General features: G+C 43.6%; 1 protein-coding gene across 1 annotated transcript in view; it reads left to right on the forward strand.

Annotated features, from left to right (window-relative positions):
• Positions 1-18,290, forward strand: part of DMBT1 (deleted in malignant brain tumors 1) — a 572,499-nt gene that overhangs the window by 524,668 nt on the left and 29,541 nt on the right. Inside the window, exons 52-53 of the mRNA XM_033942984.1 lie at positions 6,863-6,998; positions 9,314-9,528. Of these exons, the coding sequence (XP_033798875.1) occupies positions 6,863-6,998; positions 9,314-9,528 (351 nt within the window). The remainder of the gene's footprint in view (positions 1-6,862; positions 6,999-9,313; positions 9,529-18,290) is intronic.

Consider the following 18,290-nt stretch of genomic DNA (forward strand, 5'->3'; position numbering starts at 1 on the left):
ATGTAACCTGGTGTTTAGTGGTTTACCTAGACAGCTGCCTAATATGGGCCCAGGATTAGAGCAAACCAAACAATATTCAGAGCCAGGACTGGCATACACTAGGAGGCCATAGGCAATGACCACGCATGGTGCTCTCTCCACTCCATCAATAGATATCTTCTGAAGTCTTTAGTCAAGAGGTCATTGGAATAGAAGAACAGGAATGGCAGGGACTTTGGCAGATGTATTAGGCAAAGCTATTTACGTGAAGGGACATTTTCGACCATATGCACTAGGAGGGGCCAGCATGGACTGGCCACACAGACATGCCATCAGAGCAGTGGAGCACTGCTGTAATCTTCACATTAAGGGTAAGAACATAAGTACATAAACAGTGCCTCTGCTGGGTCAGACCAGAGGTCCATCCCGCCCAGCAGTCCGCTCACGCGGTGGCCCATCAGGTCCAGGACCTGCATAGCAATCCTCTATCAGTACCTTTCAATCTCCTTTTCCTTCAGGAAATCATCCAATCCTCTACCTATACCCTTCAATCCCCTTATCCTCTCACAATAACCCCCATACATTATGTGGTGGTGAACCCCTCAAAACCTACTGTACCCAACTGTGTACCACCCCAATAGCCCTTATGCCTGCGGTTGTCACCTATATGGAAGTACAGTGGCTTTTTGGTCAGTTCACATATTCCACCATAAGTGTACTAGTTAGGGTGGCATATGGGCCAGGGTTCCCTTCTCTGCAATCCACTGCACTACCCACCAGGCTACTCCAGAGACCTGCTTGAAGCTCTACTAGGACTGGCCATAGTATCGGCAGCTGTCATAGAGACAGATATGATTGGAGGGTGGCCAATGTTATGCCGATTTTTTAAAAGGGTTCCAGGGCAGACACAGGAAATTACAGACTGAGTTCAGTACCAGGCAAAATAGTGAAAACAATTATAAAAAATAAAATTGTGGAACAGGTAGACAAACATGATTTAATGAGACGGAGTCAGCATGGGCTCAGCCGAGGGAGATCTTGCCTCACAAATTTGCTTGACTTCTTTGAAGGTGTGAATATACATGTGGATAAAGGTGAGCTGGTTGATGTGGTTTATCTAGATTTTCAGAAAGCTTTTGACAAAGTTTCTCATGAGAGGCTCCTGAGAAAATTAAAGAGTCATGGGATAGGTGACAAAGTTCAGTTGTGGATTAGGAATTGGTTATCAAATAGAAAACAAAAGGTAGGGTTAAATGGTCATTATTCTCAATGGAGGAGAGTAAACAGTGGAGTGCCATAGGGGTCTGTACTGGGACCGATGCTATTTAACTTAATCATATATGATCTGGAAATTGGAACGACAAGTGAGGTGATTAAATTTTTAGATGACACTAAAGTGTTCAAAGTTATTAAAACACATGCAGATTGTAAAGAATTACAGGCAGACCTTAGGAAATTGGAAGACTGGGCATCCTGCTGATGGAATGTGAACTGAAATAAAAGCTTGAAAAATAAAGCCGAAACGGGCGGTCAGCTCCTGAAGAAGCTTATAAGTGAAACAGAGAAGCTCCGTAGAGTGCAAGCATTGCTCGGATATAGTTAAAAAAAAAATTTGGACATTCAAGGGTCCTTTTACTAAGTCGTGCTAATGCAACTTAGCGCATGCTAAATGCTAATACGTACTAACGCATCCATTATATCCTATGGACGCGTTAGTATTTAGAGCGCCTTAATAAAATAATGTAATAAATAGAATTGTTCTAAGTTGGATTAAGGAGGTTTTTATGACTAGGGAAAGTTCTGTTGTGAGAAACAGGGCAAGACAATCTCTAAACTCTGCTTCTTGGAGCAGTTGAAGTGTTTTCCTCCTTTCACAGTTAGTAAAAATAGAACAAACCACATTTAAAATAAAAAAATAACACATGTATCACATGCAGAACAATGTTCACTAAAATGAGCTATGTTTAGTATTACAGATAAAAAATGAAAAGAGGAGCCTTATCCAAGAAGAACCTCACCAGCACAGCTTAATAAACCCGTTCTGAGCTCCTTGGGGAGGACAGGATAGAAATCAAATTCAATCAATAAAAACAATACCATTTCTATTTGTATTCCGCCAACATCTCTTTGACGTTCACAGCGGTTCCCAAACAATAACGCGCCAAATATTTGGTGCTTAGCAAATACACATAGCACAAATTTCAAGTTTCTGTTTATTTGCTAGACCATCCGAGGGGAAACCATTCAACCAGTTTACAACATAAGGCCCAAAAAATAGAAGAGTCATGCCCAACACATCCCTATACCAACAAGCCTCCTGATCATTAACATCCATAAGGCCTCTTCAACTGTGCCTTAAACTAGAGAATGTTCTTCTAACTGGCGTGTTTCTTTAAGATTATTATTGAACTAGTCTGCAGTATTCTTTGATGCAAAGTTCACAAATTATTTACATAAGAATATAAGAATTGCTGCTGCTGGGTCAGACCAGTGGTCTATCGTGCCCAGCAGTCCACTCCCTTAGGTCAAAGACCAGTGCCCTGAGTCTAGCCTTACCTGCATACGTTCTGGTTCAGCAGAATCCCTGGAGGGTGCTTTCCCTTAAAACAGCCTCCGGAAGAGCGTTCCAGTTTTCTACCACTCTCTGGGTGAAGAAGAACTTCCTTACGTTTATACGGAATATATCTCATTTCAAATGTAGAGAGTGCCCTCTAGTTCTCTCTACCTTGGAGAGGGTGAACAACCTGTCTTTATCTACTAAGTCTATTCCCTTCATTATCTTGAATGTTTCAATCATGTCCCCTCTCAGTCTCCTCTTTTTAGACCTCAGTGACGCACCCTTGGAGTAGCTTTGCTATGAGTCAGCCACGCTAAGGTCTAAAAAATAGCTGTTTGCCCAGGGAGTCCCTACAACATGCTTTTTTGATCACTTTGCAGGATTTCTTTTTTGATGATAATTGGGTTTGGCTCTTGGTGTCTCAATACCATTGCTGGCTGGTGGCTCTACAACCGAGGAGGGACTATTCTCAGCTTCTGTCTCTGTGGACTCGAGACTTGGGCTGCCGCCCTCAGGTGGCATCGTTGTCTCCTCTGGTGCAGCAAATCCCTTGGGTGGTGTAGAGTGCTGAGCTTCAGGAATGTCAATTTTGGGTCCTTCATCGGGGTTATATTTCTTAGAAGCAGGTTTTTCATTTTGGGTGTGCATCTACCTCTACATGTTTGAAATGCCACCGGGTTTATAATTCTCTAGCACATGGTCTTTGGTCTTGTACAGTTATTGCTACCTTTTGGTCAGAGGTCCGTTGTTACTTACAGATCCTTCTCAAATTGAGGGGATCCTCTTTTTAGTTAAGGCTTTTCTGGGTGGGCTCTCTGCCGGTGATTCTTTACTTATCCGCAAGGGTTATATAGTAGGTAAGAAATGTATTTTAAATCATTGGCTTCAGGACTCCCCACCCACCATTTGGTATTGGCGCAATAAATTCTATCTGTTAATGGTCTGGGAATCCTTGTCCGCTCAGTTTTCTCGTCATCATACACTTCTCCCTTGGTATTCGCAGGGGATAGGGGCAGAGCCGGACCACGAAGTGTGAAAAACTGCGAATAACTTCTCATCTGGCTCGGACCCCATCCCTGTCCCTGTCCCATTCCTGCCAGCTCTGCCGTAACCGCACTAGCCTCAAGCACTTAAACAAAGGCTCCCAACGGAGGGCCAAGGGGGGTTTATTCGAAAGGGTAGGACCAACTACCAAAAACAAAGAGTCGCTAAATTTTTTGGAAAAAATGTGTCCAAAGAAAGGGATCTAGAGTAAATTCTATTGGGAGGATCAATGAGAATGAGCTATTGTACAGGGTGCCAGAAATGTATTTATTTATTCATTTCATTTTTTATACTGTTCTGCCAGAAGAGCTCAGAACAGTTTACAAGAATTTATTCAGGTATGCAAGCATTTTTCCCAATCTATCTAATGTACCTGGGGCAATGGGGGGATGAAATGACTTGCCCAGGGTCACAGGGAGCAGCGTGGGATTTGAACCCCCAACCTCAGGTTGCTGAGGCTGTAGCTTTGACCATTGTGCTGCATTCTCAGACATAATAGGGTAAAAGATAGACAGGTCAGTATTCCAGAGGACCTAATGTTGTGGATCAATACAAGAATTTTGTATTTTTACAAAACTAAATGTGTAACCAATGTTGGGTCATGGCTAGTGGGGTGACATGATTGAATGTTGCAGCACCCAAGATGGTTTCAATCAGCTACTCTGCATCAGCTGCAAACATCTGATTTCCCTAATCAACAAGAGAATCGGGAATCTGAGAACCTTAAGAAAATTCCACTTTCTTGATCATTTTGAATCAACAGATCCTGACAATTTGCTACTGCTGTAAGTTCTAAGAAAGACATTAGACAGCAAAATCTCTCCCACTTATGATCCAGAAAGTGGGAATGCAGGATATTGGAAAGAAGGTGATCCAAGCCTAAAGAAAGCATCCTGTTACTCTCTCTGGAAACAAAAGGTCAATAATACTGAGAAGCTGGATTACTCCAACTTGATATGTGTTTCTTATCCGGAGCAGAGGATTTTGTTTATGCTGGTGAGAGATTTAACGTCTTCTGCAGACTGTGGCAATGAGTTAGCTATTATTTATCAGATAAAGTGTAGTAACTTACCTGTAACGTAGGTTCTCCGTGGGCAGCAGGATAAGTCAGCCACAAATGGGTGACGTCCCCCGACAGCTCCAATTGGCTGGATAAGCTCTCCAATAGCTGCTTGTTGGTTACTGGGACAGGCAGGTCCCCACCTTTACGTCCCTCCTTTTCCCATCTTCCTCAGTTTGTCCCTAGCTAGGATCAGTTTGGCCCTTAGGGGAGGAGGGTGGGTAGTGTGGCTAACTTATCCTGCTGTCCACGGAGAACCTACGTTACAGGTAAGTAACTACACTTTCTCCTAGGACAAGCAGGATGAGTCGGCCACAAATGGGCGACTCCCTAGCCGAGGAATAACACTTGTTGAGGTGTACTTGAACTCATGCATTCATCGCCTGGCTGTGGTTAGAGTAAATGGAGGATACGGTTAAGGTGCAGGTAAATAGCCTTAGTTTTATTGAGGTAGAACAGGTAAGGCACTAAAACATCTTTCTTGCATGTAAACAGGCTAGCTACGAGCTTTCTATGTCATAGCATGTACAGGCCTTAGTAACAACTTCTTTGTTCTTTTTTTGTTTTTTAGGGGGCCCTGGCAATACCCAGGGCTTTCTTTATCCCCTTTTCAGAGTTAGTCTTGCCTCTTCCTTGATATGGTCCCAGTCTCTCAGGTGGGGTCTGCCCTTGTGTGGTCCGATCGCTGCTCCTGCACCTGTCCGAAAGCGTTGGGGTTGAGGGGGTTTGGCGATGATGTGGGTCGAGGCCCACATAGGCACGTTGCAGATGTCCTCTATGGGGGGGGGGGTGATGGATGTGGGCCAAGGAAGGGGCAAGGGCCCTGAGGTGGTGGGTCGCTTGACAAGACTGCACAAAACGCTCAATGTGTAGCTGCAGCGAGGCTCTGTGGTCAGGCATCATGCCAGTCTCAAACCTGTTCTCCATTCTTTTTTCAATTATCCCTCACAATTTATTTAGCAGCCACAACACGTACTGACCGAGATTCTGGGCAGGTCTCTCCCAGTATATCCTTATCTTTTTATTGGGCAGTGGCTCCTAATTTACAACCCAGCATTTTGGACCCTCTGTGGAGTTTGGATTTATTGCAATCACTAGTGAATGTTCTGGGAATATCAGGCCGTTAATTGTATGCATTTTTCCACAGAAAGTTCTTGGGAAATCCCATCAGATATTATGAGCATTGGATGAGGGAGGAGCTGGAGCAGCATCTGCAGCTTTTCTCATCTGAGGAAATGGGTCTAAGAAATCAATCAGCCGATATAAAACCTGCAGGGCGTGGGAAGTGTGTCTGACTCTCACAATGACACCTGTGGGGTGGCTCGTTGTCCTGCTGGCTTCCTCGGTGGTTTCTCTAGCAAAGGCTCAAACGACAGAAGGGCTCCAAGGTACGGACGGCAGCTCTTCAGTTCACTTTTCCTTCTTTCTCACACCTTCTGCTTTTCCAGATTTAGATGAAATGAGGGTTCCCTTCCACACAAACCCCGATTTTATACACTCCGCCTAAAGTTAGGCAACTAATTTGTTTGCTAGACTTAATTGACACCAATAATTGACAATTACCACCCCATAACTGGCATCTAGTCCAAGGCAGCTACCACAAAGCAGGCCTAGGTAGGGGTGAATCGTGGGCCAGTTTTGGACTTGGGCACCAGTACGCACCTAACTTAGGTGCACACACTTAGGCCAAGAAAACCCTGGCGTAGACGCCTAGCAACCCCTAAGGCTACTTAGGCATTGCTAAACGCGATTCTATACAGTGTGTCTAACTTTTATAGAATCCCAGATATTAAGAAAGGTCCAAGGGGGATTAATGAATCCAAGGAAGGCTCATACAGTTCACAGTGTCTCTGAGCCCCCCCAAATTCCTTGGATGAGATTTTGATACCAGTGAGAATCCATGGAAGCTCTAAGAACTGGTAGAACCATCACCTATGAATTTCCTTCCTTCTGAGAAGTGGAACTGACTCCACCAGGAACACAAGAGACAATCAAGAAACCTTCATTAACCGAGGCCTCGACATCTAAATGCAGGGACCACAGTACCACAGTCCTTTCAAATGAGTGCAACATGTAAGAGACACACAGAGACAGCCATGGAGCGGTGAGAGGGAAAGACATACGTTTGTACACAGAGGTGTGTGAGGAAAGGACATAGACAGAGCTTGGTCATCGTTCTGGATGAGCATCTCTTTTTCTCTCCCTCTTTCCTTCGGTATCAGATCACGCTGAATGTGGAGGAAGCCTCCAGGAGCCTTATAAAGCTTTATCACTAGATCTTTTCTCCAATGCGGACTGCAGCTGGCACATAGACAAGGAGGAAAACAGGACAGTCCGGCTCATCTTCTCCTATTTCCAGTAAGTCTCATTATATCTCCTTTGAAATTCTAGCCCGTCACTGGTGAAGGCAGGCCCTACAATTCCTAGAATAAAAACTGGGGTTCTAGCACAATCTCTTTGCAAGATGGAGGTATTTGAAGTTCTGGGAAATCTTGGTTTCTAGAAGCAGAAATCCTACTTCATTGTTTCAGTAATAAGAGTAGGATTTTCAGCAGTAAGACCATGTGTGTGTGGGGGGGTGGGGGGGGAGGTTCCAGCAGGAACATCATAATGTAGAAGGGGGAGTTTGAGCAGTCAGTTTATGTAGGGGGGATTTTCACCTCTGTTAGTTTAGGGGAGGGGGGATAGTAATCAGTGTGTGTGGAAGGAGGGGATTTTGAGCAGTATTTGTGAGAACTGATTAAAGAGATCAATACTTGGATAATTAATTGAATATATTTTTGGATATGTGGTGGAGCTTTTCCTGAAATTATTTTGAAGTTATTCTACTAAAAGTGGGAGAACACTGAGGAGTATGTGGAGAAAAAGCCTCAAAGACCCCATGCAGCACATTTCACAAACATTGTGACAAGCTGCCTTAATACTATCATGGACATAAAAAGCTCCACTCATAAAATACCTTTCATATCTCACAAAAGGACATCCCACTAGCGTGCACACTACAAAATTTTTTTAAAAAGGGAAAAGCAAAACTTCTTTGAACGTTCCCGGAAGATCAGTGCTGACACCACCACGTTTCTCAGCATTTGCTTAACTTCACTCTTTCAGCTCAAATTATCAGCAGAAGTATTTTATAATCTCCCAACAAGAATCTTGTTTCGTCAGCAATGCTAGCTGCGTCAGGGGAAATGGTAATTTTTTCATTGCACAAACGGCTGCAAGGTTGACTTTGGTGTTGGTGTCAGCATTGATCTTCAGAGAACGTTTGAAGAATTCAACCGACAGCTACGTTTTGCATACTAGGTGAAATTACTTCTTGTTGTGAAGGGTTTTATTTTCTCTGTCTTGGGCATAATAGTTTTTCTTTACCCAAGCAATATTACATTTGTATTTGTTGATCGCTGACCTCCATATTGCTTTGATTTTTTTGCCATTGTCTTTCTAGTCTTCAGTAGGTCTTCTAAGGGTTTTTGTGACGTGTGACCCATGGGAAGGGTTTAGTACATTTTGCATTGTGGGGGTGCACTGGGGCAAGGGAGTCTAGAGGATTTGTGATTGATTTTGTTCCAGTTTGACAGCATTGCATTAGCCAAGCCGGTTGTGTCCATCAAGTCCAGTCAATCCGGGTCCCTAGTACCTGGCCAAACCCAAATAGTAGCAACAGTCCATGCTACTGAACCAGGGCAAGCAGTGGCTTCCCCCATGTCTGTCTCAATAACAGACTATGGACTTTTCCTCCAGGAAACTGTTCAAACCTTTCTTTAAAATAGCTACACCATCCACTCTTGCCACAACCTCTGGCAATGCGTTCCAGAGCTTAACTATTCTCTGAGTGAAAAATATTTCCTCGTATTGGTTTTTAAACTATTTCCCTGTAACTTCATCAAGTTTCCCTTAGTCTCTGTAATTTTTGACGGAGTGAAAAATCAATCCACTTGTACCCGTTCTACTCCACTCAGGATTTTGTAGACTTCAATCCTATCTCCCTTCAGCCGTCTCTTTTCCAAGCTGAAGAGCCCTAATCGTTTTAGTCTTTCCTCATACGAGAGGAGTTCCATCCCCTTTTCCATCTTGGTTGCTCTTCTTTTTCATGTGTAAGAAGTGTCAAGAGTGAAGGAGAGAGAAAAGGGTGATAGCTTGGCTCCAGAACTAACACAATAAGTTAAAAACTTTGAATCATCAGTCCTGCAAGACTTCTAACCATGTTTTACTCCTTGGGATCTTGCCAGATACATGTGGCCTGGGTTGGTCATTGTTGCAAACAGGATGCTGTGCTATCCCACTATGTCATCTCTTAACCTCCTGTGGCTGGTTCATGTGGGGGAGGTAATGAGTGGTCAAGCAACACAGGGGGTTCCTTCTCCCCTTGTAGCTCTATAGAGCAAAGATAAAGGACTCACAAGTGTAATCTACACAGAGTGGCAAATGTAGCTCTTGCCACCTTATTGGGTAGATTGGATGGATTATCTGCCATCATGTACTGACGGAATGTTACTATATAAAGGGGTTTCCCCTTGGAAGTCACCTCTAGTCCAACAACGTCTCTTCCAAACAGAAGTGTTCTGGAACCCCCAAATTGTACTCGTTTGGCCAGGGTCTTATCTCTTTTCTAATGCCTCCTTCAAAGCTATCAGCCAACCACTGAATCCCATCTCTTGTGTATAACTTCACAGACTCCTTCCCTCAGCAGACTGCTCTCAGGAGAAGATTCAGGTGTTTAACGGGAACTCCACCAGTGACCCTCTGTTAGGAACCATCTGCAGCAGCTCATCCTCAGGAGCCGTGTTTGAATCTACCGGCAGCAGTCTGACTTTTCATATCGCCACAGAATCCAGTGACTTCAAAAGAAATGTTTTTGTGTTTTACTATTACTTTTCACCACACGAGTGTAAGTAGCGTCAGTGCTTTAATCACATTTTCTGGGCATGGGGAAATATTTAGAGTCAGGAAGCAGAAAGTTCTATAAGAAAGCACACAGAAGGCCCCTATTCAATAACAGAAGGAGGGCTCCTTCTGTCTTTTATAAATCTGGTACAATAATTGGGTTAACACATCTGATATTTAGGTGCTCGCACGTCTAAGTATAGCAGGGACACACGTAACTATGCCATTCTGTAAGTAAGTGGGAGCCCTGCCCATTTCCTGGCCACGCTCCGCTTACAATTACAAATGCATGCTATGGGGCTGAAAGTCAAACCACAGGAGTTAGCCTGGCTGATTCCCTTGGTCGGCGCTGTGTCTAGATATTCAATGCCAGACCATTTCCAGTGACCAGCATTGAATATCCGGTCTATTTTTGGCTGTTGACTAAGGTGATATTAAGCGCTGGCTGACTACGCTTGTAGCAGCCAAAGACAGACCAGCTACATGTATCTGGTTAGTGTTTTTTTGAATTCGTAACATAGGCAGCTTATTATTCAGTGGCCATTTTGCTTAGTCAGCCTAGTGCCATTTAACTGGCCAGAAGCCATTCCTGGCCTCTTAAATAGCTCTAAATTTGGGGTGATATGGAAGTGGGTAGCTGGGCACTATGCTGCCTTTTATTGTCCGTGTGTTGGCGTGCACACATGCATGTAAAGCAAAGATATTTACTTGTAGCATATGTTCCCTGAGGATAGCAGGCATACATGCTCACATCACAGCAATGTTATCCACAGAACCCGGTACGGTCACTGCCAAGTGCACGGTCACTTTAAATCTTTAAGTAGTGTCCATATCGCCCAACGTCAGCTTGTGGAACCATCAGTTCAGTAAAAAAGCTAAGAAGCTAACTAGGGGAGGTGAGCAAGTTGTAAGAATGTATGCCTGTTGTCCTCAGAGAACACCTGCTACAGGTAAGTATCTTCACTTTCTCCAAGTTCAAGCAGGCATTATGTTCTCACATGTGGGGCTCCCAAGCTGCAAGGATCATGACTCTGAAAGAGATTAAACATTGAATATACAGGAGCTTGGCCAATCCCTATAGGGATGGAGGGAAAGTTGGCTCTTAGGAAATGACAAGATTTTGCAGAACTGCTTGTCCAAACTGACTCTCTTCTAGGGTTTTGTTTCAAACAGTAATGTGAGCAAATGCAAAGTGATACATGTAGGAAAGAGGAACTCGAACTATAGCTACATGATGCTATGTTCCACGTTAGAAATCACTGCCCAGGAAAAGGATCTGGGTGTCATTATTGAGGATACGTTAAAACCTTCAGATCAGTGTGCAGTGGTTGATAAGAAAGCAAATAGAATGTTAGAAATGATCAAGGAAGGAATCAAGGAAGAAAACAAAGATGAAAATGTTATAATGCCCTTGTATCGCTCTATGGCACCACAACACCTCAAATACTATGTGCAATTTTGGTCACCACATCTGAAAAAAGATATAGTGGAATTAGAAAAGGTACAGTGAAAGGCGACAAACATGGTAAAAGGGATGGGATGACTTCCCTGAGTAAAGGCTAAAGCAGCAGCTATTGCTCCTCAGTCTGGAGAAGAGATGGCTCTGAGGAGATATGATAGAGATTTATAAAATAATGAATGGTGTGGAATGGATAGATATGAATCGTTTGTTTAATCTTTCCAAATTTACTAGGACTAGGGGGCATGCGATGAAGCAACTAAGTAGTAGATTTAAAACAAACCACAGAAAATATTTCTTCACTCAACATGTAAACTCTGGAATTCTTTGCAAGAGAATGTGGTGAAAGCAGTTAGCTTAGCAAGGTTTAAAAAAGATTTGGCTCATTTCCTAAAACAAAAGTTCATACGCCATCATTAAGATGAACTTGGAGAAATCCTAGGATAAGCAGCACAAAATCTGTTTTATTCCTTGAGATCTTGCCAGGTACTTGTGTCCTGGGTTGCCACTGTTGGAAACAGGATTATGGGCTTGATGGACCTTCTGTCTGGCCCGGTATGGGAACTCTTATGTTCTTAGAGATCCCAAGCAACAGGTGGAGACTTGATGGGTGGTTTGGTATGAAAGAGGCCTTTCATGAAACAAAATAGTAAAGGATGAACAGCTAAGGCTTTTTGTCTAGATGTGGCTGGAATGCACTGATAGGACTGAGATGAACTCTCAGTTGGTTTTTAGACCAATATTGGAGAGATATAGAAGGTTGTCCAGTATTGATAAGAACATAAGAATTGCCATACTGGGACAGACGGAAGGTCCATCAAGCCCAGTCTCCTGTTTCCAACAGTGGCCAACCCAGGTCCCAAGTACCTGACAGAAACCCAAAGAGTAGCAACATTCCAGAGCTGAGATTGTGATGTCATAATGCCTCATTCCATCAATGTCACAATGGCTTGATTGTCCTAGACTTGGCTCACATAAGAACAGCTACACTGGGACAGACTACAGGTGCATCAAGCCTAGTATCCAGTTTCCAACAGTGACCAACCCAGGTCCCAAATACCTAGCTAGATCCCAAGTAGTAAAATAGATTTTATGCTGCTTATCCTAGGATTTCCCCAGAAGCCTGATTGAGCGGTATAAGAAATTTTAAATAAACTTGAAATTTGAAAAATGGCCTATAGATTTCTCTTTTAGGAAATTATCCAAACCTTTTTTAAACCCCACTAAGCTAACTGATTTCACCACATTATCTGGCAACTAATTCCAGTCATATCTTTGCAGAGAGCCTGATGTTCAACACTTTCTATCTGGCATCAGTGCAAACGTTATTGATACAGACTGAGCCATACTCGATGCCGATGCCGAATCAAAAAGTTTATCACCATTGTGTTTATCTGGCTTTCAGTGACCCCTTTTGCATATGCAGACAAAACTTACGACGATTGTCTTAACGTTCAGGACCTAGACACTGAAAAAAGTGGAAGTCAAAGCCTGAAATGGTATGATTATATAAAGTACATTTCTTGAAGCCGCTTGACATGGAGGGAAAAAAATGGCAAAAAGCTTGATGAAAATATACTACCAGATCGACAAACTCAAAAGTGACAAATCCCCTGGACCAGATGGAATTCACCCAAGAGTCTTAAAGGAATTGAAGGTTGAAATCAGAGAGTTATTGCAAAAACTTGCCAATCTGACAATCAGAACTGGACAGATACCAGACGACTGGAAGATAGCGAACGTCACGCCAATTTTCAAAAAAGTATCGAGAGGAGAACTGGGCAACTACAGACCTGTGAGCCTTACGTCTGTCCCTGGAAAGATGGTTGAAGTACTGATCAAGGATAGCATAGTCCGGCACTTGGATACACACGACTTGCTGAAACCCAGTCAACATGGATTCAGGAAAGGGAAATCATGTTTAACGAATTTACTTCAATTTTATGAGACCGTGAACAAGCAAATTGATAGTGGAATGCTGGTGGACATAATATATTTGGACTTCCAGAAAGCGTTCGACAAAGTTCCACATGAAAGACTTCTCAGGAAACTACAAAGTCATGGAATTGAGGGAGATATACAAAGGTGGATAGGCAAATGGCTGGAAAACAGAAAGTGGGCATAAATGGGAAGTACTCAGACTGGGAGGAAGTGACTAGTGGTGTGCCCCAGGGCTCGGTACTTGGGCCGATCCTATTTAATATTTATATCAATGACCTGGAAGACGGAATATCCAGTGAGATCATTAAGTTTGCAGACGACACAAAGCTATGCCGGGCAATCAGATCGCAGGAGGATATCGAGGAAGTCCAGAGCGATTTGTATCAGTTAGAGAAATGGGCAGAGCAATGGCAGATGAAGTTCAACGTGGAGAAATGCAAAGTAATGAATTTAGATAATAAGAATAAAGAACACGAGTATAGAATGTCAGGTTCTGGGTAAGAGCGAACAAGAAAAGGACCTGGGTGTACTGATAGATAGGACCCTGAAGCCAACGGCACAATGCGCGGCAGCGGCAAAGAAAGCAAACAGAATGTTAGGCATGATAAAGAAAGGAATCACGAGTAGATCGAAGAAAGTCATAATGCCGCTTTATAGAGCAATGGTCAGACCACACTTGGAATACTGTGTCCAACATTGGTCTCCCAACCTAAAGAAGGATATAAAACTGCTGGAGAGAAGCTAATAAGAGGTATGGAGAACTTGGAATATGAGGAACGACTCAAGAAACTGGAACTGTTCTCCCTTGAGAAGAGGAGGCTGCGAGGGGACATGATCGAGACGTTCAAAATACTGAAAGGCATCGATAAAATAGAGCAGGAAAATAAATTATTTACATTGTCCAACGTGACACGGACAAGAGGACATGGTTTGAAGCTAAGGGGGGACAAGTCCAGGACAAATGTCAGAAAGTTCTGCTTCACGCAGCGAGTGGTGAACGCCTGGAATGCTCTCCCAAAGGAGGTTATTAAGGAATCCACTGTGCTAGGATTCAAAGGCAAATTAGATGCACATCTCCTTACGAGAGGCATAGAGGGCTATGGGTGACTAAAACTACATCAGACAGGGCCTCCGCGTGTGCGGATCGCCGGACTCGATGGACCATGGGTCTGATCCGGAGATAGCAGTTCTTATGTGTTTATGTTCTTAATATTGGGAAGGCACAAACAAGGATTCTAAGTTTGACATGCTGAGGAGATACCAAAGACACAACTACAGTCTGATAGAACTGATAGTTGAGCGGGAAGGCGCCAGTATGAGTGCGGTAAGGGAATTGCCTAAAGATTTAAAGTGTTAAGGAAACCAGGAGGCAGGAGTAATAATGAAGCAGAGCAAACAGAATACAAAAACAGTCTTTATTAATATTTTGAAACACGGCCATGTCGAGCCTATCTTATGTCCTGGGAGAATGTTTTTACATTCTGTTTGATCTGCTTCTTTATTACGCCTAAAGATTTAAAGTGACAGTGCACTTAATGTCCGTACGGGGTTCAGTGCCTGCTTGTCTTCTGGAGATAAGTGTGAATGCCTAGGATAAAGGACCATAAAATCTGTTTTACTGTTTTGGGATCTTACCAAGTACTTGTGACCTGCTCACCCACTGTTGGAAGCAGGATACTGGGCTTGATGGACCTTCAGTCTGTCCCAGTATGACAGCTGTTCTGACAGAGCAGAAGTCAAAATAATAATAACTTTATTTTTCTATACCGCCACAATCTTGCGACTTCTAGGCGGTTCACAAAGAAGAAGAGCTGTACAATCAGCGCATTACAGTAGATGAATACAAGGTGGTTAAAAGGAAAATTATACATAGGTTGAATTATAAGAAATTAACTATTTTACATCTTACAATTGAAAATAGTTGGACACCAGCGAATATCAGGATACAATTATGAAGAGGGAATTTTAGCAGACAGGGAATGAGGATACCTAGTGTGAGGAAGAAATTCAGGATAAGGTGTGGAAGTTATGTTCGCGGGAGAGTGTCTGACTAGGACAAGAATTTCTTAAACAAAGTGGTCTTTAGTTCTTTCCAGAAGATGCTGTAGGTCAACCTAGCGGTATTGATGAGATAGCCTAGCTATGATTGCTGTCTACCAGCTTGAAACTTGAAAGTTTTGTCCAGGAAGGTTCGATATCTGCAGCCAGTGATTTTCGGGTATGCAAACAGGTTGTGGTTTCTGGTAGATCTAATGGGGGAATAGAATTCGAAGTGAGGTAGAAGGTAATTGGGGGCCATTCCCCAGATTAATTTATAGCAAAAGCAGGAGAACTTGAATAGAATTCTTTCTTCGATTGGTAACCAGTGAAGCCATTTGTAGAAGGGACTAACGTGATCACTTTTCTTTAGTCCGAATATTAAGCGGACGGCCGTGTTTTGAATTATTTGCAGTTTTCTTATGGGTTTTTTAGGTATCCCCAAGTAGATGATGTTAGAATAGTCCAGGGTGGATAGAATCAGCGACTGTACCAGTAATCTGAAGGACAGAGGGTCGAAATATTTTTTTATGGTTTTCAGTTTCCAAAGAGTGGAGAAGCATTTTTTTGTCACCGAGTTTATGTGATCGGTCATAGTTAATTTGGTATCTAGAGTGATTCCTAATATTCTTATAGTTTTTAATATTGGGTGGTCGTGGCCATTTATTTGTATTGCTGTTGTGGTGATTTTTTCCTTTGGGCTAGCCAGGAAAATTTTTGTTTTTTCTGAGTTTAGTTTCAATTTAAAGTTTGTGGTCCATTGTTCAATTTCCGTCATAATGAAGGAGATGTGTTTGGATGTGGCATTCGTCACATTTGTTATTGGAATTAATATAGAGATATCATCTGTGTAAATGTAATATATTAGATTTAACTTTTGCAGTAGGTGACCTAGGGAGGAGATATATATGTTGAACAAGGTGGGAGATAGTGGGGAGCCTTGAGGGACTCCCGAGGGGCTTTTCCAGGATTCTGAGTAATTCCCATCGTTGACCACTTGATATGATCGTTTAGTTAAGAAGCCTTGAAACCAGGTCCACACACTTCCCGATATTCCCATTGCATCTAGACACGTAAGCATTATTTCATGGTCCACTAGATCAAAAGCGCTACTAAAGTCTAATTGTAAGATCAGGGCGCTGGTGCCATGACTGAAGAGATTGTATAGGTCGGGGGTCGGCAACCTGCGGCTCCAGAGCCGCATGCGGCTCTTTTCCACCTTTGCTGCGGCTCCGGTAGTGTGTCACGCAGGCATGCAGCTTACAAGTCCGGTGTCGCGGCGGGAAATAGCCATGCTGAGCAGTGAGCTCAGCACATACACAGATGAAAGCCTTGCTTGCTGATTGGTCCGGCGGCCCCGCCCTGCCGTGCCGCCGGACCAATCAGCAAGCAAGGCTTTCATCTGTGTAGTGCTGAGCTCACTGCTCAGCATGGCTATTTCCCGCCGCGACGCTGGACTTGTAAGGTGCACGCCTGAAAAAGAAATCATCCTGGCCGGGGTCGGTGTCATGCTCCGGAGATCTACAGCCTTCCTATCTCCCTCTCCCTTCTACCTGCTTCCGGCCACATCCCCTGCTCCGCGGCTCTCTTCGGCAACTCAGCAGCAGCGATCGACACAAGCTTCTGATGTCGGGGCCTACCCTGTGCGAGTCCCGCTTGTTTCAACTTCCTTTTTCCACAAAGGCGGGACTCATAGAGGGAAGGCCTCGATGTCGGCAGCTTGTCTTGATCACCGCTGCTGACAAGTTGCTGAAGAGAGCCGCGGAGCAGGGGAGTGTTGCCAGGTGCAGGTAGAAGGGAGAGGGCCAGATGCAAGACTCGTGGGTGAGGGAGCAGAAGAGAGAGAGAGAAAGAGAGAGGGGAGGGAAACAAAAGGAAATATTTCATACTGGGCTGGGCCGGAGTGGAGGGAGGGTGGAAAGATTCTAGCTACAGGGTGCAGTAACAAAGGAAAAGGGGGGAAAGCTGAAAATGGAGATAGTGACACAAAGAAGAGAAAGGGTAAGCAGGACCTACTGAATAAGGATAGAGATACAGAGGGGACATGAAGAGGAGGTGAAATAGAGACATAGAAGTAATGCTGAAAAAGTGTGTGGGGGGAGATAAAGACATTGAAAGGGCAAATGGTGAACATGGCGTAAAGATAAGGACAGAGACAAATGAAGATTCTGAAAAAGTGGTGAGATAGGGATATAGGTGAGATGGACACAAAGAAGGGTGATGCTGGAAAATAGGTGGAATGGTAATTCTGACAGACACAGAAGGGAAATGCTGGATCAAGGAGAGATGGGGCTCAGGCTGGATGGAATGAGGAGAAATGCCTTGTTGGCCCGGAACTTCCTCTCCTACGTCAGAATTGACGTCAGGGAGCGGAATGCTGGTCAGCGCAACACTTCTGCAGGGAAAGCTTGGGACGGCGGTGGCTTGGGGGCTGTTCCCCGATTGCGGTGGCAGCAAACCGAGTGGCTTGGGGGACGGCACGGAGACAGAAAGAAGGGGGAACAGGGAGACAGAAAGAAAAAGTTGGGTCTGGAGACCCAAAAAGTTGGGTCTGGAGAAAAAGAGGTCTGGAGGAGAGGAAACATACAGGAGGCTGAAAGAAAGGAAGAAAGATTGGATGCACAGTCAGAAGAAGAAAGTGCAACCAGAGACTCATGAAATCACCAAATAGCAAAGGTAGGAAAAATGATTTTATTTTCAATTTAGTGATCCTGTATATAGCATTAAGATAAGAAACAATATATGCAGTGTTAGATTTGTTTTATAATGGTTTTGCGGCTCCAAGTTTTTTTTTCTTTTCGAAAATGGGTCCAAGTGGCTCTTTATGTCTTAAAGGTTGCAGACCCCTGGTATAGGTGATTAAGGAGAGAGCCAAGGACTGTCTAGTGCTGAATCCTTTTCTAAAACCTGATTGATGGTCATTTAAGAGATTGAATTTTTCTAAGTGATTTACAAGTTCCAGGTTGACCAACCCTTTTAACATTTTGGTGAAGAAGGGGGTGCTCGCAATGGGTCTGTAATTGGACGTCAAAGTGAGTGAGGTCTTCTGGTCTTTGGGGATGGGTGTGATTAGAATGTGACCCATATTTTCCTGGTAAATTCCAGTTGTAAGAATGGATGTTGCCCAGTTAAATAGATCCCTTTTGAATTTTCTGACATTTTCTTGTGCTACCCTGGGGCAGGTCATGGAAAGACCAATTTTCAGTCAGACAAATTTAACCGGACCTAAATATTTACTGCATCTGCCTGGGTCAAAATAAAATAAATCTGATCTGCTGACTTCTCTTTAGCCAGACAACACTCAGTATACTACTATCTAGCTAAATTCA

Source organism: Geotrypetes seraphini, chromosome 4, assembly GCF_902459505.1.
Source record: "Geotrypetes seraphini chromosome 4, aGeoSer1.1, whole genome shotgun sequence".
NCBI classification, from domain to species: Eukaryota; Metazoa; Chordata; class Amphibia; order Gymnophiona; family Dermophiidae; genus Geotrypetes; species Geotrypetes seraphini.